Here is a 23,031-nt window from a genome sequence, read left to right on the forward strand (position 1 = left end):
GCACTGATTTGTTCTTCTCCCTGGGCACCTTTTCACTTCCTAGGGCCAAAAAGTGCTAAGAAGAAATAGGCAGACCCTCTTGTTGAGCTTTGCATGCAGGCAACAAGAATATTCAATCTTCTCCCAAGAGCCTTCGAGACTTCAGCTCTTACCCATCTCAATTTTGAACCTTCCTTTCTCATAGGAAGCAGGATATGGCAGTCTTCTGGCCATAATGGATGGATATTTTTGAAGCAAAACCTCAACTATCTGAGTCCTACCCCCACCAGAATATTTTTTAATGTGCTTTGCCATTGCAATACTGAGTCAGGGTATATGGCAAAATGTGGGTTGGGATTTGGGTAATAAGTTTCCTAGGGCAACCCAATAATCTCTGTAAAAATATGCTTATGTTTCAGCAAAAAATATAATTAGTTTGTCTAAAAACTTTAAAAATATATTTAAAAAGGAATATATTAGATAGTAATTAGTGACACATAATGAGATGCTGCAACATTTTTCTGTGCTAAATGTTCAAGAAGAGGTCAGTCAACTTTATAGCAACTATATAGTTAAAAAACTCAGATATAATAAAATACTGTATTTATTAAACCAAGGGTTTAAATGATGGTGTCCATAACATTGGATTGAAAATATTGAAATACACTGGTCGTTAAATGATATTATCTGAAATCTCTGGAACTTAGTAATTTATGGTATTCATGTATTCCTCACTGCACTGTGAACATTGTCTTTAACGAATGGTTGCAGGTTTTAATGTTGAATCTGTTTTTGTCAGATGAGTAATTTTGGCATTTAATGACTAATGTGAAAATTAATAATCTGAGTAGAAGCCATAGGGTAGTTGTCATCTGATGTCTTCTGTAAGCATTAATATTTATCATTGAACTGATTACAGCTTTAGGATGGTCTGAAGCACGAAGGGTAGGGAGGCATTCAGAACATGCGAGGATTAGGCAGCTCCTGTGTCGTATCCATATGAGGCTTACTGCACTTAAGTGAAGCTGCTTGAACTTTGGCAGTAGCAGAGCATTGCACACTGCCTCTTGCTAAGCAGTAGCTACATTTATTAATAGTAAGATACAAACCCACGTGCTTGTTAGAAAAGCATAATATCTGAAAAGTAGGATAAAAATGCTTTAGGTTTTAAGTTGCAGTTGCGTTAACAATGTAGGCTTCCCTGGCATGTTTCTGTTTTCTTTCCATTGGGCGATTGTATCAACATCTGTGGCATGGACAGGAGGTTTGTGTTCCCCCTTTTCTGTGGGGAGACATATGTTGGATTACATGGGCAGTCCTGCATCCCCATGTGACGAAGCCATGTTACATGATGCAGGGGAAACTGTGGTGTGCGAGCACCTGTGTGAAACCAGAGGTGTCCAGCCAGGAGGTTGAGTGCCGTAGACAGAGATGCACAGGAAGTAGGCAATTAAACTGTGGTAGTAGATCCAGATATGATGCATTTTCATGTCACTGACTCACTGGGGTTTGAAGAAAACAGTCTTTGACTTTGAGGTGAAAACCTGCTGTGGGTAGTCCTTTTAAATTTATCTGTTGTTGCTGGAAGCAAATCGAAACTAATATTATATTTTTGAAATCTCTCTCCTACTCACTAGAATTGGTCATGCAGCTGATGTGAAGTTGAATTAAAAGTGTTTCAGCAGATATGTTAAGTAAGAAGTGATGCTGTTTAATGTGGTTGAGAAGGTGCTATTTTTCATTCCTCATTCAGTGAACAAGCAGGTGTGCAGCAGACAGAATAATGTTATGCCAAATTAAGGTCGTCTTTTACATGTGGCATTGAAAATTGATTATTTAAATTAGACTTTTTAGTTATCAGACATTAAATATGGCATCAGCATTTCACTCTACTTCATGTCAGTCTTGTCACTTAATGGTTTGATAATGTGCACAACTATGAACAGTTAATGCAGAAACTTCATTAGTATGTTAAAATCCATGCTAGAAGAATGTCACTTTCATAAGTGCACTTGTAATTTATTGTCTGTATGATCTTCATGATTCACATAGGGCAAGAAAGCATGTATATTTTAGGGAGAACGCGTCAAGATTTTTAAAATCGGTGTGGCAACAATTGTCACTCTGACCTACTTCAGCATGCAAGTATGCTGATGAAAGGTAAAAAAGCAAATTCAGTTGAATTGAATTTATTTTTACTTTCGCCATTCAGAAGTAAAAACCTGAGTCTTCCACTTACTGAACGTTAGCAGACAGCTATAACTAATCATAAGGGAGTGTCTTTATACTCAGTTAATTAAGCACACCTTCCTCACTGCAAATGACTGTAGTAGTACCCAGAGGGGACAAAAAATGATTAAAACAGCATCAAAGAGAATAGAAGTTAGCAAGTTAACACATTCCAATCTCTTTCCTTTGCAGTTGTGCTGGAAATAAGTGGGAAAATCTTTATATATACATATATATATATATATATACATATGTGATGCGCATTTCCAGTGGCTGCATAATATGTATTTCTGTGTGACATTGCCTTGATAAGACTCTAGACTCTTGTGTAAGGAATGCAGGAGCAAGTTAGAAGCCTTTATAAAAGCATTGGAGTGGAGTGGATTGGAGTGGATTGTTTTAAAATTCTTTTGGAGAGAACTCAGTTGATTCCAGGGAAGGCAGATAGGAGAAACCTTTTTGTGAGATAAATATTATGATCCTGAAAATCTGGCAGATTCAAATAGCTAATAATTTTTATTCATATTTTCCTTATTCATAGGGAATCAAATTTGTCTGAAGTCAGTACTTTGTTCCTGGAACAACTTCTGACAATTTAAGCAAGAGTCTATAAAGCTTTAACCTAAAAAGGGCAGAATTTCCCCAGGTCATAGTTAGAAGTGAAAAGTTGGATTTTATCTCATGGTTATTATCCTGGTTGAGAAGAGGGAAATGAATAGCAAACCAAGAGTGATAAAAAAGATTATGCTTGATGAGGTTTTGACATGCCAGCAGAAGTCACAGAGGGACATTTCTCATTGCTTCTGTGATAGTGCATATTACCAGGCAGTTTTTCCTAATGTAGTGTTTTAAAACAAGTAATTCTAAGATCCCTGAACAGTCTAGTGAACCCAAATGGAACTGAGTAATATGTTTGGTTGTGTTTATTTCCAAGGCTGTGAGATGGCACTGTACTGATTTATTACCTTCTTTTGCTTTTAAAGTAGCCAATAATGTACAGAAGCCTGTACTGTCCGCTGGATGATAGGGAGAACTGCAGTGGTTGCAAGCATGAGATGGGATGTCCTAAGTTTGGTTTCTTTTACTGGTATTTTTAGATTTGATGGCCTAATAAGACTAAATATGATTTTATTGATGCTGAATACACACTTGGGAATTCAGATGACTGTGTGATACCCAGACAGTGTGCTTTGATACATAGGGCAAGTAGGAATATTTGTGTAATCAGTGATGGGTGATAATAAAGCCTGTGTGTTATTGTGTATTATTTTTCAAAAGTAGCTATACTAATAGAGGAGTATGACCTTGCTAAAGGAAAGACACATTAATTCAGATTTGCTTTCAGCCTTCTTTTGAAATAATGTTAACTCCTGTTCCAGATTATCTCAGCCTTTTTGCACACTTTTGCTACCAAGAGAGCAGAACCAAGAGTTTTGTGCATCTCCTGTAAATGAAAAAGTTTTTTGTAGCATTCTAGTTCTGTGTAGCTTTCTACTTCTGTATCCAGGGCCAGGTCCTCTATTCCCAAAATACAACATGAATTAAGGGAGCTCAAATGAAGAAAATAGTTTAGAAATCCCTCCTTGCCATCATGGAAAGTCTTAAAAAAGGCTCCCACAGGCATCATTATTCTGTCCTTTTGGCAAGCATCCTGTCTGTCACTGGGGTCCTCAGTGCCTCAGCAGAGTCTGATTTTGGAGAATCTCCCTAGGCATATTGTGAATTTCTGCTTTTCACTTATCCCATAGTCCTTTGCCAGAAACTCTCTACCATCTCTGGCAATGGAGGGCAACTGGATGGAGTCATCTGAGTACTTTACACAGGTTACTTGTACATGAGTGTTCCCCTTCATCCTTAGACTGGAAAGAGCTTTCTGAACCTAAGTCAGACAGTGTCAGCTGCTCTCAATCCCATCCTTTAAATGTGTTTTGCATAGCCTGTATCCATGTCTAACTTAGAAGCTCGTTCAGAGGCCAAGAGATACTGAAGCATTCTGCAGCAGGCAGGCCACCAGACAGCCATTGTATGCCTGCATGTAAGGCTCTAGGTTGTACACTCACCCAGACTCATTAAAACACAAGGAAAGCTGGGCTGTTCATCCACATAACTACAAGTCTCCCAGAAAATACTGCATTTTAAAACAACTACAGGCATTTGGTCAAATGTTGCATATAGCTCAAATGGTTATCCAGGCATTACACTTGAAGGACTATGTAGGTGCTAACTCACGCCTTTGAGGGCTTTCTCTTGTAAGTTTTAAGAACTGCTAATGTTCTTTTAATATCACAGTCCATAAACCCTGAATTAGCTTTGACCTGCATGCATTTTTCTTGCTGACAATGAAAAATCTTCACTAAAATATGTTGCTCATTAAAGTGAGAACTGCATAACAGTTGGGTAAAAAAGGTATATTTTAAATGACTGAAAGAAATAAGCAAGACTTGAAGCCACAAGTGTTAGGTTTTTTTTTTTTTTTTTTTTTGTCTGAACATAAAGTGTTGAGCTTCCTAATGTTAAGCTTTGCTGAAAACCTGACTTCAAACAAATCCCTGTCCTGTTTTCTGTCGCTTTCAACTCTCACTACTATGACCTTTGGCATTTTGTGAGCCTAATTTTATTATCAAAACCATTGTTCTTACTAATAAGCTAAAAACTGTACACAATTGATGTCTTATTGAATGATGTCTTAGTTTATTTATTGCTGGTTATTCAATACCTGTACAGCCTTGTGTATGACCATGCAAATATTAAAATTACCAACATAAAAGCTGTAAAGCTACAAATCTGTGTTGATTTTACCATCACAACTGACCTGTTGAAATAGGTGTTGAATTTGCCATTGACTCCAGCTGCCATCCTGGGGCCTTGTTGCTTGTTCAAAACCCCCTGAAAAAACCCCAGGCTGAGGTTTCATGGTGATTGGAATTGAGTGAGGTGGTGGAAGGATCTAGTAAGATGAGAGTATGACCATGATAGGAGGTATGTCGATTTCAGACTGGGTGTATGGGTAAGGATTGATGGTACCTCATCTAGGATTCATTTTTGTCCTTGAGAAGTTAATGCAAACAATCTGGAAAGAAAATGGGTTTCTTGGAGAAGGCTTTCCTCAAGATCAGGAGAGTGAACTTGGCTGTGAGAGGGCAGAAGTGCTTTGTGAGGAAGCAGAAACAGTTTTTTTTCAATTCATCTTTTCTTTTTGTGGGCTGGGAAACCACTGGAAATGGAGAGGCCTCCCTTGGTGTTTTCTTGTCCCAAGCAATCACAAAGGGCCAGTGGTTTTCAGAATGCTTTGCTGCCAGATGTTAGGCTTGTGCTCACGTAAATCTTTTCACATTTAATATTACCAAATAAAAACAAAGGGAAAGAGAAAAAGAGAAAGCAAAAAAACAATATCTGAGTTACCCTATAACGAATTCAGGAAGATTTTTTCCCCCCTTCTCTTCCATGAGTTTCCTCCAAGGAGGTGTGAGTGAATTAATTAACTTTTGGGGAAGTACTTAATGAGTACAGCATGTCTACAAATTTGGAATAAAACTACATTCCAAAGCTGTCCTCAAGAGCAGATGTTTATTCTGTTTAGCTGTGAAGTTGTTTGGCATTTTTTTAGCACATTATGTCAAATCACTTGACTCTTTTCACTAAAGCCAAATGAAAGACATTAGTAAATATATTTTGAGTTATTATAAAGATTACAGTGCTTTAAGCTACCATGATAATTGAAATTTCTTTGCATATTTAAAAATAATGTTTGAAGTTAAATGCCGCTGATTTAGCCTGGCAAACTGGTTATTTTGCCCCTCTTTTTATTTTAAAAAATGTATTTTGTGAAGTAATTTAATAGAATTAAATTGATATTTTCAGGCTGTAATGAAAGCCATTTCTGTTTCTTGCTCTTATTAAAATAGTTTTTATGTACCATGAATTCCACTTTAACCACAATTCAAAAAGGAATGTGCATGTTACTTATGACTTTCCTGCTATTCTTTGTTCCTGTATTTTGCTCTGAGGTTTCCTCAGCACATTGTTAGAACCTACCCTGGCAAGAAGGTGATTGATATGGCTCTTTGTGCCCTGGCTAAATAGCTAAACATAGAGTGCATTGTGTCTGCACTCAGGGAAAAAATGAAATGCAATTAAATTCATTTCACCTTCAGTAACATGACATTTCTGTTTCTTTCATGTCAGCCTTTATTCTCTTCTATAATCAGATTTTGTAACCCTTTTTATAATGTCTCTTCACTTCAGTAATCACTGAATAGGATGCTTGTGTTGCAAGTTAATTAGAAATTCTCGTGTGCCTGAGTTGACTTTTTCCCAATCTTTGGTGTGGTTTCCACATCTTCCTAGAGAGCATGTTTTGCTGTCCTCTGAGCTGTGAGGCACGAAGTCTATACCTGCTCTAGAATCCTCCATGTTTAGCTTTAGAGGGGATTTTTGTGTTCACATTCAGAAACTGAAGTATTTCTTAAAATATATCAGGCGAAAGGAAGGGTCTCTCTACATTGGGATAGGTTCTTCATAACTGCAAAGAAAACTCCTGGGAGTTCATTCACCCTTTGTATTGACAAAACCCATGACGGTTAACACAGCCCTTCACAGCAAGTGTCTGAAAGGATGGATGTGGGAGAATGCTGCATGCGGGAGATGAAAAGGGAAGGACAAAGGATCTTCATCCAGTTCTTTGTTCATAATTCTAAATTACAGAATGCACAATAGTAATGCGTAGATTTAGGAGTAAGCATTTATAGAGTCCAGGGAAGTATTCTTAAGAAACCAGGAGATAGTGAGTTAGGTTTCTATCTAAAACTACCTTAAAGACTATTGCAAGTAGGTTTCAAAAGTTGTCTTTAGGCTCAGTGAGAGTTATTATTTCCTAATGAAAAATACATAAGAAACTCCCATTAAAATAGACTTTGAAGGATAAAATCTATTTTACTTGCAGATTTCCTTGGGTACACAGGCATTATTGTTATACTATTAATTTCTTCTTTGTTTTAGCTTCAGTGTTCCATCCCCCAGCCTTATCTCCCCATCCCTATCCACCCTGTACTGTTGTTTCCTATAATTAGTGAAGATACGCATCTGTCCTCAGGCTACCACCTAATCTCTAAGGCCATATGGGTAAATGGAATATAATTATAATTTGGTAGAAACCAATCTTTCTGCACATGGTTGTATTGCTCTCATTCTTTTTAAAGCAGTCAAATTGAATCTATGACATAGTAGGGCTTGGAGGCTGGGTTTAGTCCTTGCAAAGTAAGTATATTTCAGATGGAAATTTCATTGTGTTAAAGTTGGGTGGGAATTAGCCAGTTTGGGAGGAATTCTGACACAATGTTACCGCAATGTGCAATCACCTTGCATATCGTGAAGAAATCACCTGTGGTTATATGCAAAATATTAACAGAGGTCATTTTTTGTCCCCCTCTTTTTCAGTTATTTTTATTTCAGTTGCTGCGAGGACTGTCTTACATCCACCAGCGTTACATTTTGCACAGGGACCTGAAACCACAGAACCTTCTGATCAGTGACACGGGGGAGTTAAAGCTGGCAGACTTTGGTAGGCAAGCAGTTAATTACAAGTATCTTATAATGTTGTAGGAATGTCAGACAGATGGTTCCATTGATTTCTCTTCCCCCCCACCCTATTCCTTAGACACACCTTCTTCATTGTAGATAATTGCACATTTTTCTCCTGAGTGAAGAAATTGATTATGGTCAACAAAATGCTTGATTAAAAGGGAGCAAGTGAAAAACAAATACCTACTCCAGTTCTCTCAAGGAAGATAATGCTGAAAGTGTTTCCATTTGATTTACCACGAGACCTGTGAATTAGAATTAAAAACCTTCAAAAAGAAAAGAGAAAAGATAGAGACCTGAGGAAATGCAGACTGTATGAAAAGCACAATCACTTTATGGAAGCAGCTCTAGGGTTATGAGGTCTGGATTAACTTTCATTAAATGGTCATTGAAAGAGACTGAAGGACACAAGAATAAGTGTTCCTTCTGTAGAATAAAGGACACTAGGATCACTTGGGTTGTTTTTAGTATCCATTAGTTCTTTCTGGGGAAGCCTTACATGGAGTATAAAGTCAGGATAAATTATCCAGTGAAATCTTAGCCTTTAGCCTATTTTTAAATTTTTAAGCCATTTTCTAGTGGCTACACCAAGGCAAGTACTCTTTCCTCTGAAAACCATTGTGAACGCAGATGTGGAAAATGGCAATACTTTTCTTTATTGGTTTTCACAAAAGGATGTAGGAATTTCTTTCTTTCCTGTAGGTCAGCTTCTCAGTTACTGATTCCAGCAGTACTTTTGAAGTAAGCTGAAAATGTGACCTATTGGCTTTTAAAAAATGTCTTTTATTTTATGACTGCTATCCACATCATGCTTCACATTTCATGCAGCAGCAATAATGAGGAAGCCTTGTGTGCTAATTGGCAATTTCACTGTTAATGTAGTCATGAGGTTTTGTCTTTTAATTAGTGTTACTGCAATTAACAGCTCAGTGTGTATTTGCTATGCTGGAGAAGAGAACAAGACTTAAGGTGGACACAGTCCACAAGGACTTGATTGGCCTTTGAATTTTAAGGCAGTTAGAGAAATAGTATTAGAAGCACTTGTCTCCTGGTTTACATATGATTCTTTGCTGTCATTTTTCAAAGCTTGCTGTTTTTTTGAAATAAATGCTTAAAAACCCATTCCTGCGTGTTGCATTTCACTATGAGGCTTCATCTCTTAAGGATATGAAACAAGTGTATCATTCAGTGTTCTTGTAGTGAAATATGAGTTAACTCTCTGTTGAAGGTGTTGTGCTGTTTAATAGTTTTGTTGCATCATTTATATGTATAGAACCTTATGTACTAATCTGACTTACAAGTATCCTCATATTATAAAGTTTTCAGGAGATTGTAACAATGGTTCTCTAGATTTGGTGAATTCTGGAAACCACAAAAGATCACACAAACTCTTTTGTATGTAAAATGTTTCCTAAGGTGTGGGGGTGGGTTGGTGGCTTGTGTGGCTGGGGAGAGGGAAGCTGCAAACTTTTTTGCTGTGTTTTTAAGAAAAAAGAAAACAAGAAAACAACCTGCCTTTTACCAGCACTTTTACCAGCATTGTTGGAGGTGTGAACCGATGAAAGAAAAGTCCAACTCAGACATAAGTTGACTGTTTGGTTGTGTTGCCTGGTGTTGCCATAGAGCAGAGGACAGGGTGGGACAATTGTTCCTACCTTGCTGTAGTCGGAAATTAACTATCTATCACTTCTAATGAATTTGTTGCCTCATTGTAGCACCAGGCTAAATTGCCCAGTGATGACATGAAAGGCAGGAATTTCACAGCTTTGTGTTGGCAGGAGTCTAAGGTTGACCATTGTGCCTGGTTTTGACAGAGGGACTAGAAATGTGTAAGTACAACCAGAAAGAAATACACAGTGGTATAGACATGAATGTATAATATTTTGCAGAAGATATTTTTTCCCTTTTGAGTTTGCCTTGACATAACAGAAACATCTGTGAAATCTACTCTTGCACACAGACAGAAGATTATATATCTCCTTTTTTTTTTTTTTTTTTTAATGCTAGATTTTTTTTTCATGGCTCATGACCTCATAAAACTGAAAACCAGATGGGTTAAATTTCTCTTCTGAGAACCAAGATGAAAAATTAGAAGTGTTGAGGTTAAAGTCTGAAAGGTCATGAGCTCTTTCATTGGGAGCATGAGAAATGAGAGCACACCTGTGTGCTCTTTGTGTGCCCCTGTGCATATTTACTTATTTAAATGCTGTATTTTTATAGGCCATCTTCCACCTTCCCGGTATGAAAGACTCTCCTTAAACAAGATGTAAAATGCAGTTCTATTTCTCTTTATGTTTTTCTCCCACAAATGACTGATTTGCAATAATGTGCTTGGAAGGGAAGTCAGTTTAGATTGTATACTTGATTAATTATGTGAGGAGCAGTGTGAAAATTAGAAAGATTGTTGCTTTGCTTTCAAATGTACTCAAGACAGGAGAGAACCTATCAAGAAATCAGTGTCTGTTAGAGATAGGATTGACTTTGCTATCACAATAATTGTAAAATCCTAGAGCAAAGGCCCTTTAGTCTCTAAGGACAAGACCTTCAGATTTTGGTTTCATAAGTTTACCAAAAAAAACCAGCATCATGTCTGCAGTTTTTCATTTGGCGTCAGGCTTATTTAATCTCTTCACTGTAGGATATCAGATACTTAAAAGCAGGCTAGTGGATCTCAGTTCTTGAATAAACAAGGTAAAAAAAGGCTATTCATGTCTGCCAGTGCATTGCACTGTGGCTGAAGTGGAATCTTTGAATAACTGTGGGCATGTGTTTTTCTATAGCAGGGCTCCCAGACATACATACTTCACTGTGTGGGAGTGTCTTTGTTCAGATGAACAGCGGTTTGCTTTTCTGTTCATTGTGCTCTAGCTGCTAGGAAATGAACATTTGTGACCATTTCATTGGTCAAATGAAAAGGCAGAACAGAAAATAGAGGCTTTATCAAATTAAAAATGGATGAGCTATAAAAATGGCTTTATTGAGAAGATATAACAGAGGAGACTACATCTTGAGTAATTGTTGCTGTGAAAAATAGTCCTTGAACACCATACCTGCGTTCTTTTTAAAATCTAATTAAAATTCCAGAGGAAAATAAAGTATATTAGGAATTCTTACGGAATGAAGTGCAAGAATTATTTTTGATCCCGTGATGTGAATTTGGCTGTCTATGAGTTTGTTTATTTCCCCTCCTGCATATGTCAGTCTTAAGTAGAAATAAAGTATTTTAAACCTCTAATGAGTAACACCACCAGAAATTTGCCTCAGCCTTCAACAGAAAGACTAGTAATCCTCAGAGGCACCAATCCTCTGAGCTGGTAGGCATGGACAGGGAGCAGAACAGAGCCCCTGCAATCCAGGAGGAAGTAGTGACCTTCTGTACCATTCAGACTCTCACAAGTCTATGGGTCCAGGTGGGATTCATGTGAGGGTTTTGAAGGAGCTGGCAGAAGAGCTCATCAAGCCACTCTCCATAATTTGTCTTTGCTCCTGGTTAGCTGGGGAGGTCCCAGATGATTGGAGGTTAGCAAATGTGAAACCCATCTACAAGAAGGGTTGGAAGGAGGATCTGGGGAACTACAGGCCTGTCAGTCTGACCTCAGGAAGGGGCCTGTAAACATCATAGAGTCCAACTTCTGGCCTTGCCCAGGACAAAACCAAGAATCACACCATGTGCCTGAGTGTACTGGGAAAGCCAACTGATGTCATTGTCAGGCTGCTCTCTCTCTCTACAGATTGTAGATTGAGGGATGTTCCCAATAACTGGAGAAAGGTTGTTGTTATCCATTTACAAGAAGGCCAAGAAAGAAGGTCTGGAGTACTGCAGTTTTGTCAACCACTATCCCATAGAAAATAATGGAGTGAGGCTTCTTGTAGGTGTGAAGAAAGTGTTTTCCAGTTTTAGTCAAGGTAAATCATGTTTGATCCATGGGATTACCTTCTGTAATGAAATGAGGAGCTCTGCAGTCTCCCAGTGCCTTAAGAGCTGGTTACCAAGAGCATGGTGATGCTCTTTACTTGGCTCACAGTGGGAGGATGAGAGATAATGGTCATAAGCTGAAACACAACTATAAGGAAGGAAATGTTTGGTTTGAAAGTACTTCAGCTCTGGAGCAACCCAGAGATGTTATGAAATCTCTGTTTGCTTCCCTTACTGGACTAAGCCTTGAGCAATCTGGCAGATTGAACTAGGTAAATTCTCCTTCTTGTGTGGTTCTGTGACTCACTAAATACCACGCTTGTTTTGTTTTGTTTCTTAATGATTGGAGATTGGTATTTAGTTATTGTATATGCTGATATAAATCAAGATTGGCTAATCAATTATGTTTGCATGCAGATTATCATACTTAATAAACTCCAGCACTAAGTCCCTAAATAGCTGACATTAATCAGGTAGGAACTGAGTCCCACCTTCTGTGTGTGACTTTCCAGGAAGGATTTCCTCTTTTCCTGCCTAATTTCATATTCTCTGAAAAGAGCCTCTAGCAATCTAATATTCTGTCACCTCCAAGAACAATGTGGACCTTTATTCTGATCACAGCACAATTACTCTTACATATTCTTTAGTTAAAATAGTCTTTTGCCTTCTGGGTTGAAAAATACATAGTTATACTTGTTATTAGATACTTTCTGATAAAAGATTTACATAGCTTTGAGGTGACATCACCTTTCGATACACTGAAAATATCATCAGGTCATGTGTGTCAAGAACAAGATATTTAGACTTGACTAGCATGTGACACAATAGAAGCACTTCTGAGGCTGTGAGGGAAACTGGCCAAGTCACTAGTAGGGCCCTTGGCCTGTTTCACCTCTTAAGATGATCTACCTGCTGCTGGGGTTTGCTTCTCAGGGAATTTCTCATTTGTGAATCTTCCCTGCAGCTGCCTTTCCCTTTCATCTCTTCTGTTAGACCTGCAACAGAAGTAAGCTGCTTGGAAGACATGTTTGGTCTGTATTTTGGATTATGCAGTTATTGTAAGTGCAAGGAACTTCTGTGTAATCACATCTTTTAATTATATGCCATTCTTTTTAGTATGTGTACTGCCTTTTCCTCTGTGCTATGACTCCCAGACAGGATGTATAAACTATGCAGGCAACTGCCTAGTTTAAGTACCTACATAGCAGGCACACAAGTGCAAAGTACAATTTCAAAGTATGGAATAACAGGTCTAGAAGTATTGTTAGCTTGAGTATAATTTGCAAGGATAGGAAAGCTTGATGATTGATAATTTTCTAAATAGAAAAATTTAGAAAATGCTTGAATAGATTCTTCCCCTCCCTCCCAATCCCTGCCCCATTTTTTGGTAATTTTAGTCCTTTAAAGAAGTCTTCAAACTGCAGCAACACTACCAACAAATTCCAGTGTTGCAAGGTGAGTGACAAAGAGCATTAGGAACTTAGTACCTTAATGCTTGTTTCTGTAGTATGAGAGTTGCTCTTTCTCATCTGTGGGAATGGGCTTTGGAGAGGAAAAGCAGCATGACATCTTCTTGAAAATGTCTTTCATTTAGTCTCTCAAATAACACTGACCCTGAACCTTTTCCCGTCTGCTTTTTGTTGTCTTAGGGCATCTCTGGATGAGTAAGGATCTGCAGGAGGTCTGTATTATGGTGAAAGTCCTGCCCTAAGCTTTTGGAATTTTGTTAATATAAAGTCCTCTGATGTAGTAAAAGAATCATGTCAATGTGATTCAACTATGCATCCTTCTAGATACATACCATGATTATTAATAATAGATAGCAGGAGCAAAGAGATTTGAGGATTAAAATAAAGGGAATTATACTCAAAGTTGCAGTTTAAAATTGCAGCTGAGTATTAGAGAGGATGTTTCCATGCATTTCCATATAGATTTTTCTGTGGAGAGCATGACAGGGATATGTCATGAGGGACAAGGTTATTCCTGTATAGCTTACTGTTAAAATTTCTAAAACTATGTTGACAAGTTGAAAAAAAGGAGTTGTTTTTTTTTTTTCTTCACAGTAAGAATCCCATAAGGGTTTCTTTATAATGTACTGTATAAAATTCATATGAAATGTGAATAGCATAAAAGATTGCTTGCATGGATAACTGCGATGTTTTCCTGTGTAAATGTTCCACAGAGTATCAGTTCTCGGAGATGCTGATATAAGAAGTTGTCTCAGTGCCCAAAGAGCTGGTATTATATTGGTTGGTGAAGCTTGATGAAATCATTAGCAAAATTCCTCTGAGAGTGCCTCTAGTTATATAGGCTGGCTCCCTTTGGTTGCCTGGCTTTAAGGAACATTGGAGCCATTTGGGGTGAGTTGTGGGAGCTGCCTGGTCACCCCCAAGCCAGTTGGCCGAACACAGCTCCTGCCCTCCACAGCAGCCCTTCTGCAGGCTCTAGAGAAGGGCTAGAAGCTGTCTGGGTGTTGGTTATCAGAGGCTGTTGCTGGTAAATAAAACCACTTACCCCAAACATAGGTCCACAGACCCCTCTAACACCCTGCCTGCGTTGAACATGGAAAGAAAAGACATTTCTTTCCCATATACCTGTGGGAGGTTGCTGTTACTCCAGGTGCAGCCTGTTCCTTTCTGATAACAGCCTTTGAAGTCTGAAGAATTGGTTCTTTTACCCCTCAGGAAGGACAGTAGTGGGCTTCTTTGAGGACTCTAGTTGTATTAAATATCAAGAAAGGAAGATGACCAGTGACAATGTTGTGAGAAAATGGAAAAAAAAGGAAGTGGGAACCTGGAAACCCAAACTGCTCAAACTGGAGTCAGCTTGCAAGTCACTATAAAGTACTTTATAAAGTAGTTATTTTTGTAATGAGCTGTAAATACCTCATTCTCCATGGAGTGCTGAAGCTGCCATTGCTGTGTACAGTGGCAGATGGAGCTGGAGCAGCAGAGCAGACTGTGTGTGTGTTTGTTCTGGAACAGCCTCGATGGCCTGTTACTGAGTCAGGGTAAAAAGCCCTTGCTGTCCACACTTTCTAGATCCAGGCAAAGTAAGGCCAGAGCTTAGGACCAGAGCTGATAGGTAGCTATGGCACCTTCAAATCTTTTTTCTTGAAGGAAAGATAAATGTAGGCTGCAAAAGCTGTGGGCACTGTGGACCCAGAGACTTGTGGCAGGCTGCCTTGTTATTTATTTTGCTCTCTGAGGATAATCGGCTTTCCCTCCACCCCCAGACCTTCCTTCTCAGTTTCTAATGCTATAACTGGCTGCTGTCAGGGAGCAGGCCAAAGCTGCGTTCTTCCGTTTCCCTCCCAGGAGCAAGGGCTCCATATGCTGTGCTTGTGACCTTCTGTTGTGATGCCCGGACCTGTGGTGAAATGAGGGAAATGGGTAGGTGGCAGAAAATTTCAAACAACAGCAGTGCAAAGGGGTAGATCTGATTTTTGGCCTTTGGGCTAAAGAATTGTTTCAGAGGTGAAGATGCAGGAGAAGGTGTGGTCTAGTGCTGCTCGTAATGTTTCTTTCTTCTCCTATTTATTTGGTTTGTTGTTCTCAACATGGATCTCCATCTAATTTGCTTCATATATCTGATGGTTTTATTGAGGTACCTCAATAAGGGTATAGTTGTACAATACAACAAGTTAACTATACTACAGTTGTATAGTTAAATCTATACAAAAATTACCATGTGAGAGTCAACACAGTAAGAATCTCTTGTGGGCAGAAATTGGGTTTCATAATCTATGAAGAAAGAATAGATTTGACATGAGTTTACTATCTGGAGACAGCGATTGCAAAAACTGTAGGGAGGTTCAACTGTATTCAACTAAGACTTTAACTTCCCTCTGCCAATTGTTAATACAAAGTAGAGCCACTTACTAAATTTTTGACTATGCCAATCTTCATTGATTGCTTTTTAGCAATTGAAATTAAAAATCTTAAAATAGGAGGCTTTTCAGCTTTTTCTAAAGCAGATGATGTAACTTAAGCTCTTCCCACTGAGAAGCCCTATGTAGGTTTATTGACTGAAAAGGAAAATGTTTTATTTTTTAAAAAGCATGAAGGACTTGGAGATTGGTGTGACTCACTTAATGGGTCCCCTGTTAAATGCATCTCAGATTACTTAGGGTTCAATGCAATTCTCTATTGTTACAAGTGAGAGTTATATCAAGCCTTTAAATAGGAGGAAAGCATCTTAATTATCCATTAAGGGTAATAAAGGAAGTTGGTTATGACACCATTAAAACAACTGTGATGAAAAATCTGTTTCAGTATTTTGTGCTTAAGAAGGACATGGGATTTGAATGTCTTCTGTACTGCAGCTAACTCAGTGCTGTGTTATTATCATAATCATGATTTTTTTTTATTGATGTGTATTGCCCTCTTAAGTGTGAACTAGACTGTTACGTGACAGTGGCACAAAAGAATTGGAGAACTGTGATCTGCTGTCTGTACAAAAGAGATCCATCCATCCATCCATCCATCCATCCATCCATCCATCCATCCATCTGAATCTGTAGATGTATTTAAAACAAATATTGTTTCATTTGCAAAAAGCCTTATTCAGTCATGTGACAGTGTTCTCTTGGTTTTATATGAGAACATTTTCCCTTCCTACACTTCTCCATATCCTTTTGATTATCGTGGTTACGAGCACCTGTATTTAAAATATTAACATTTCATTAAAACTTTATTGTTTTGAAGCTTCTTTGCTTGTTTCTGTTACAGTAGTTACAGGGAAAAAAAGTACTATAGAAAAAGGTACTGGTCATAATAAAGCTTTTGAATGTAGGCCTCCAGGTAGCTCCCACAGTACTCTCTAGCTTTTCTTTCTTGGTCTGATTATGATTTTGTTTTATGTTTCCTTATTTAAGAGAGCATACTGTATTATATAGTGAGAAAATGATGCCAAGTTTTAAAATTATTTTAATGTCATTAGTGTGTTAATAGTTATGCAGATTTATTTTACACAGGAAATAATCAGCTATGTAGATATTAAAGGTTAACTGGGAAAGGTGTGGATTAAAGAAGAAAAAAATTTATCATCAGTCAGAACAAAAATATTGACATGCAAAGAAAAAGATTAACATGAACAGAACTGGCAGTTCATTAAGAGAAATGTGCCTTTAACACGGTCTGAAATAATTCCATAATTGAGATTGCATTTTAAAGAAACCATGGCTCTGTAATTTATAACATCATTTGTTTTGTCCCAGACAGTTTAAAACCTTACTTTTCTGCAACACAGTCAGTTTTTATCTAGGTAATTCTTAATAATTTATGCATGAATTTTTTCATTCCTTCTGAAAGACACAGTGCTGGTTGTATTAATATATTCATAGATGCGTAATTTGTCCTGATATAAATTAAAATCATGCTTGCATGGCTACCTGCATTAAGATGAGAGTTTCCCCTGCATCACTTAGCCCTGATGATAGCCAGAAGTGATCAGGCAGTGCTTGTTTTAGCTGTACTTAACACTTCTCCAGCATCTTCCATTTCCAAAACTTATACAAATAAATGATAGCTCCAAGTAGTTTCTCTTATGTATATTACAAATAACCATACTTTGCTTGACCTTTTGGTCTTATGATTTGAAAGACCCAAAGTTAAAAAACTTAAAAGTGGGAAAATCAGGAATCAGCAGCTTTATGTCTGGGTGATGGGGGAACATTAACAATGGCTTTGCATAGGGAGAAAATGGTGCTGAGTAACTTTTGATTTACATGGTAGGGAGAATGGCAGGTTAGAGCTTCACCTGGTTAAAGGTCCTCAAGCTCTTCTCCAAGTTCGATTGTGCTACCTTTGGCTTTTCTGGCTCATAATATGTCAAATTATACAGCAAATTTTTTGTGTAGTCATTGGAAATAAGGTAGCAGGAGATTTTCAGATGTAATCTCTTTTATTCCCACCCACAGCCATGAATATATTCATATCCTTCTTATTGCAGCAATTTTTAAGTCACTTGGGCATTGAATTTACTTGCTTTTGTGACTATATTTGCTTTTAAGCATATGTCATTGCAATGTTTTTAAATTATTTCTGGACTCTTCCAGCCGGCTGGAAATTTGGTTCAGCTCTGATCTGTCTGTAGACCTTATGAAAAAACTAAATTAAAAAAAAATAAAATAGGCAGGGGGAGGGATAAGAAAAAAGGCAGCAGATCACTGAAATGTACTTTATAAACACAAATGCCTAATGTAAGCTTCTTGAAATCTTGGCAGTTCTTTGCCCATTCTGTCTTACAGTGCTCAGGATTGCCACCAGCTTAGTTACACAGGTTGTAGGCTGTGATACTAAATGAAACATGCTTATGAGTACTAACAATTGGTTCACACATGCAAACTTGATAGAGTAAATGGTTTCAATAAAGCATGGAATACTTCAATAACAGTATGACAGTAGTAGTTTGTCAGTGGTCAAAGTACTAATAGGGATCCTTTGCTCACAATCTACAAATAATTTTTATTGAGCATCACATTCAGAAGTACATCCATTGTCCCCAGGTTGAATAGATAAAAGAATTGCTAGATTTCAGTGCAAACAAATTTTCACTTGTTTTATTAGTTACAATATAGGGTTTTGCAGTTCTACTGACTTGGCAGGTTACATCTGTACATAAAAGACTAGATTGGGTTGTATAGCTCCAGCATTGCCATTCTGGCAGTGGCATTTTAGTGTTCACTATCACTTTAGAGAAAAATGCTGCATTAGGAGCAGTTGGGTTTTAACTACATATTTCCAGAACTGTACTGTTAAGGAATAGCTTTAATGCCCTTCTAATATAACTTTTTAAAAAATGAAATTGTCTGCTTTCATTTCTTCTTTTTCTTTGACAAAATTGTATTAAGAACTGAATAGATTACTGTCCAGGAATATGGATTTTATTACTCATGCAAAGTCAAATAATAATTTAGACCTAAGCATATTGGAATGTCTCTCTCATAAAAAGTTTTTATAAGATTTATGATTCAGATAATTTAAGATGACATATACATTAAATGAGTTTTGAGGAGCAATTTAATTGAACAGGTGAATCTGACACTCAAGAGATTTCTGTTGTTAGATGTTGCTTTATAATATTGCTTTACAGAAGCAACAGTGCTTATACAGATTTTCTTAATGGCTTCATTCTTGAAAGCAAAGTGGAAGAAATTTTGAAAATTAGTGAAATCTTCAAGTTATTTTGTAGTTATTTTGTTCTTTGTATTTAAAATAGCTTTTATATAATTGAGATTTTTTTTTCAGTTTTGTTCATTTTGCACCGATGTCTGTTTTTAGATCATTTTACTCTGACTTAAGCCTGTGCAGTCAGATGTGGCTTTAGATGCTGTGGGTGTTACCTGCTATATGAATGTATGTACTAATGTGACAACATATACAAAATGAACCAGAGTTCTTTGGTAGAACTCCAAGACTTTTTTACGTACTAAGGGAATATGTAAGTTGTGAGATATCACATTGTAGCAATGACAAAAGTCAGCTAAATATTTGTCTTATCTATAAATAGTCTGGCTCGAGTACTGGAAGCAGCCTGGATTAAGCTCTATGAGCTCTAGAGAACAGTTTGTGCCAGGCAGGGCAGCCATGGTTCGTGAGCTGAGGGTGGGTGAGGGACCAAATGCAGCTGCATTCTTCTGCAGTGTAGGGATGTGTGCTCAGGTGACACCTTGGCTGGAAAAGGGGGCACATCAAACCCACTTGCACTGGCTCTGCAGTACAAGGACAAGGATCTGGTGGATACTAGCAGTGGAATTGTGTCATTTATACATAAGTCAGACCTTGTATTGTAAGAGTAGGTGGTTTCTGCACCCATGGGGTGACAGTTTTTCAAATTCACAGATTCTACTCCTGCAGGGTAATGTCAAATAGCAGTGTTGTTTGATTTATAAACAAAATACTTTTTAGATATGCTTTTCAAAAATATTGTTTGTCTATAGATTTTAATATTGTTCAAATACCTGCTTTTCCATGTGACCCTGTTCTTGTTAAACTACTTATCCTAGACAAATTCAAGTAAATTTGCAGCTACTTGATTAGGCTTTTAATAGCTGACCATGACTTGAGATATGCTCTTCATCAAAGTTGTCCAGATATTTTACAGCTAGACAGGACATGATAGATCAGCAAAACTGATCCCACTGGAATAAATCATTCCATCAATAACATCCCAGTAGCCATGCTACTATTATTGCCTTTTGTCCAGCACTGCAGGGTTCACTTCAGTGAGTTGTGGACCCCTTCAGCAGGTGGAGAGAGCAGTACGTGGCATCACCTTGTCACTGCCAGTGTTGTATGGTCAGTTAACAAACAAAATTACCTGAGGGTAAACAACCGGGATTAGATGTTCAAACATGAAACTGTCAGTGAAACCTGGCTTTTGTGTTTCTATGTGGATGACTGTGAATCACTACAGTAGTGCCAAATTGTGCTTATTAAACAGTTCTTCAGCTGTCAGGTTTAATAAAACAGGAAACTAGAAGGACTTGAATGGTACTGATGCCCTGTATACAACTGAGTTGCATCTGGTATGTGTTCAGTTCTCTTTGCACCTGGGTAGAGGGGGAGGCAGTTTGTCTACATGATGGTTTTCTAAAAAAGATAAGTCTTGGAGAGCAAGCATATTTATTTCTTTACTGCTATGTTGTATTTAACCTGTCTCATGCCATATGTCAAGTACCGTTATCCAGGTACCAGTTGAAAAGGGTTGGTTCATTTTTACTTGAATGCCAGATGGAGTCATCCAGAAATGGCCCTTGCTCTCCTGCTTTAAGTTGTAAATGTAGAGATCGCAGTAAATTGTTAGCTTCAAACACAATAGCCTGCAGTAGCTTATTAGCTTCTGTGCTTGGTGCTTGATGGACTGTTATACTTCACCAAATAGGACATCCATAGCTCTCAATTTGTCTCCATACAACACTGTTCTTCTGAATATTTTTTTTTTTGTCTTTTCTGGGTTCCTTTGATTTGTTAATGGAAAATACTAATGGCGATGAAACATTTTTACCTCAAAACTGTGTGAACATGGTCTGTTACCTTTCTTGTCTTTGGCAAGTTCATTAGTCATGTCTTAAAATTCCATATGTAAATTATTACTATTACACAAATAATTGTCCAGTATTGATTAGGCTCATTCATTCATAGCTGCTTCCCCATTTTCTCTCTTTTCTCAAGGAATATTAAAATATCCTGCAATGTATTAGCTCTCATTTTCAGTGAAGAATTATTTTCTGCCTGTTTGTCCTTTCTAGAACTTCCTGCAAATCTTTCCAATTTAAAGCCATCTGTTCAACAATTGTTAACTCTTTGCTTCAAACCTAATAACTTCACTGTGAAATGAGTAATTCTGACATTTTTACTTACAGCCTTATTAGCACAGTGGCGTGTTCCTACTGGGGCATTTATAGGAGTAGAGGGCATCATTTCCTCGTAGACTTTTTATGAAACAGCAAATTGTTAAATAAAAATTCAGAATCTGGAAAGCAAGATTTAAGTCAATCACCTGTTGAAGCTATTGTGAGCATGTATACCATGTCCATAAGGAATCCAGGTCCTTTCTGTAATGCAGAAGTTAACTTTGATGTGAATTTGCTTGCTGTCCTTGAGTCCTGCTAGCTTTTACATCTATGTGAATGTTTATAATATTGATGCAGTTTGTTTCCTTTTTTTTTTTTCCTGCCCATACTGTTATTTTCTACCTCCAGACTAGTAGAGGCACTTGAACATATTCATGCTGACCTAGAATGCCATGGGGGTAGATGTATTTTCCTGGTGTCAAAAGTGAAGTCTGTATTTCTTTTGTATTTCTGTACCACTTTTTTCACAGTACCCAATTTTTAGTGTTTTTTTTCCTGCTTACAGACAAGGAATAAATTTTCCAGTCATGGTACATGTTCAAAATCAGTGTGGCTTTTTTCAAAACATATTGGAAATTATTTATAAGTATTTTAAAGCAATGAAATAAACAGCTTTACAGCTATGATAGCTTTCAAACAAATTAACCAAAAGGATATTATAATATACAACCAAGATCTGAGCTCTTTCTTGTATCCCTTTTTTCTATTTTCTATGATCCTTTGGGAGGCACAGGGGGCAGAGGAGAGAGGTTATAATGAAAAAGATGATGCTGGATTTGTTGGAAAGGGGCAAACACTTTTCACGAGTGCTGGAGTCATTCTTTCTGGTAGCAGGAAAAGTATTTGTGTGTCTCCCCACACTGTGACTTGTGTTTGTCAGCTGACAGTTGAGTCCTATTCACAGACTAGAATAATTATCATCTGTGTTACTGTAAGTGATTGTCTGAAGACATACATGAGATAAGACTTGTAAGGGAAAATAATCTTTTATTACAACAGCTGATAACAGCTGGAAAAACCAGACAGGCTGAGAGGCACACATGCCTTTTGTCTTACTTACTTCTCTCTGTCTCTTGAAAACTGACTCCTGCACTTCAGTTTGGAAGACTAGTCATTGCTCAAGTGCATTTTGGGAATACTAATTTGAGATCCTAATTAGTCTTTCTCTGATTGTGAGTAACTTTTATAAATGAACAGCACTATCATAGGCTAATGGCTATATTAGGACCAGGACATAGGATGTTGTGGGTAATTTATCTTACTTGAGAGGAATTTAACTCAGATGCTCTGGTAAAGATTCATGTTGGAGACAGATGCATTCAGATAAACAGAAGAGGGACCTAAAGGCTGCAGGACACTTTTGATTGCCAAGAACTGGCTTCTGACTGCTGACCGCTTTATTGAAGCAGTGTCAGTGCCTCCACCCATTTTACTTTTTAATTTTTTGTTGTGACTCAAGTATTCACTCTGAATAAATGTGCTTCTGTTGGAAAACAAGCAGCTGAGTAAATAGGTTAAGTTGACAGTTCATGATCTACAACAGAATACATTAGCAAAATCTTAATATTATTACTGACTCATAGTTACAGTTCAATAAGCCATTTACCTCAAACTAAGTAATTGTTAAATAAACATAACAGGAAGCTAAAAAAGGAAGCGCATAAAGAAGCTGAATCAAGGAAAAGCAACAAGAAAAACACCTTATTTGTTTAGTATGCTTGCTAGAGCCTTTTAAAATATATCTAAATCAAAATAATAAGCTGCTCAACACTTTTAAGGTATAATAGAAAGGGAAACCATGCACATGGCTGCTAAGCCTTTGTTTTTGCAGACGTGACTGGTTTTCTCATTTGCAGAATCGTATTTGCTGTGAACAAAGGCTTTCCAATTGTCATATGAAGTTGACTAGGAAGCTATCCTGCAGCTAGAGAGGTATCAAATATTAATATTTGTGTTCATGTAGCCAAAG

At 37.5% G+C, this 23,031-nt stretch overlaps 1 protein-coding gene across 2 annotated transcripts in view; it reads left to right on the forward strand.

Moving 5' to 3' along the window:
- CDK14 (cyclin dependent kinase 14) overlaps positions 1-23,031 on the forward strand; it is a 323,842-nt gene that overhangs the window by 152,325 nt on the left and 148,486 nt on the right. For both annotated transcript variants that reach the window (XM_053989755.1, XM_053989764.1), the window contains exon 8: positions 7,645-7,768. In XM_053989755.1, the coding sequence (XP_053845730.1) occupies positions 7,645-7,768 (124 nt within the window). The remainder of the gene's footprint in view (positions 1-7,644; positions 7,769-23,031) is intronic.

The sequence above is a fragment of the Vidua macroura genome, chromosome 1, assembly GCF_024509145.1.
Source record: "Vidua macroura isolate BioBank_ID:100142 chromosome 1, ASM2450914v1, whole genome shotgun sequence".
Classification (NCBI taxonomy): Eukaryota; Metazoa; Chordata; class Aves; order Passeriformes; family Viduidae; genus Vidua; species Vidua macroura.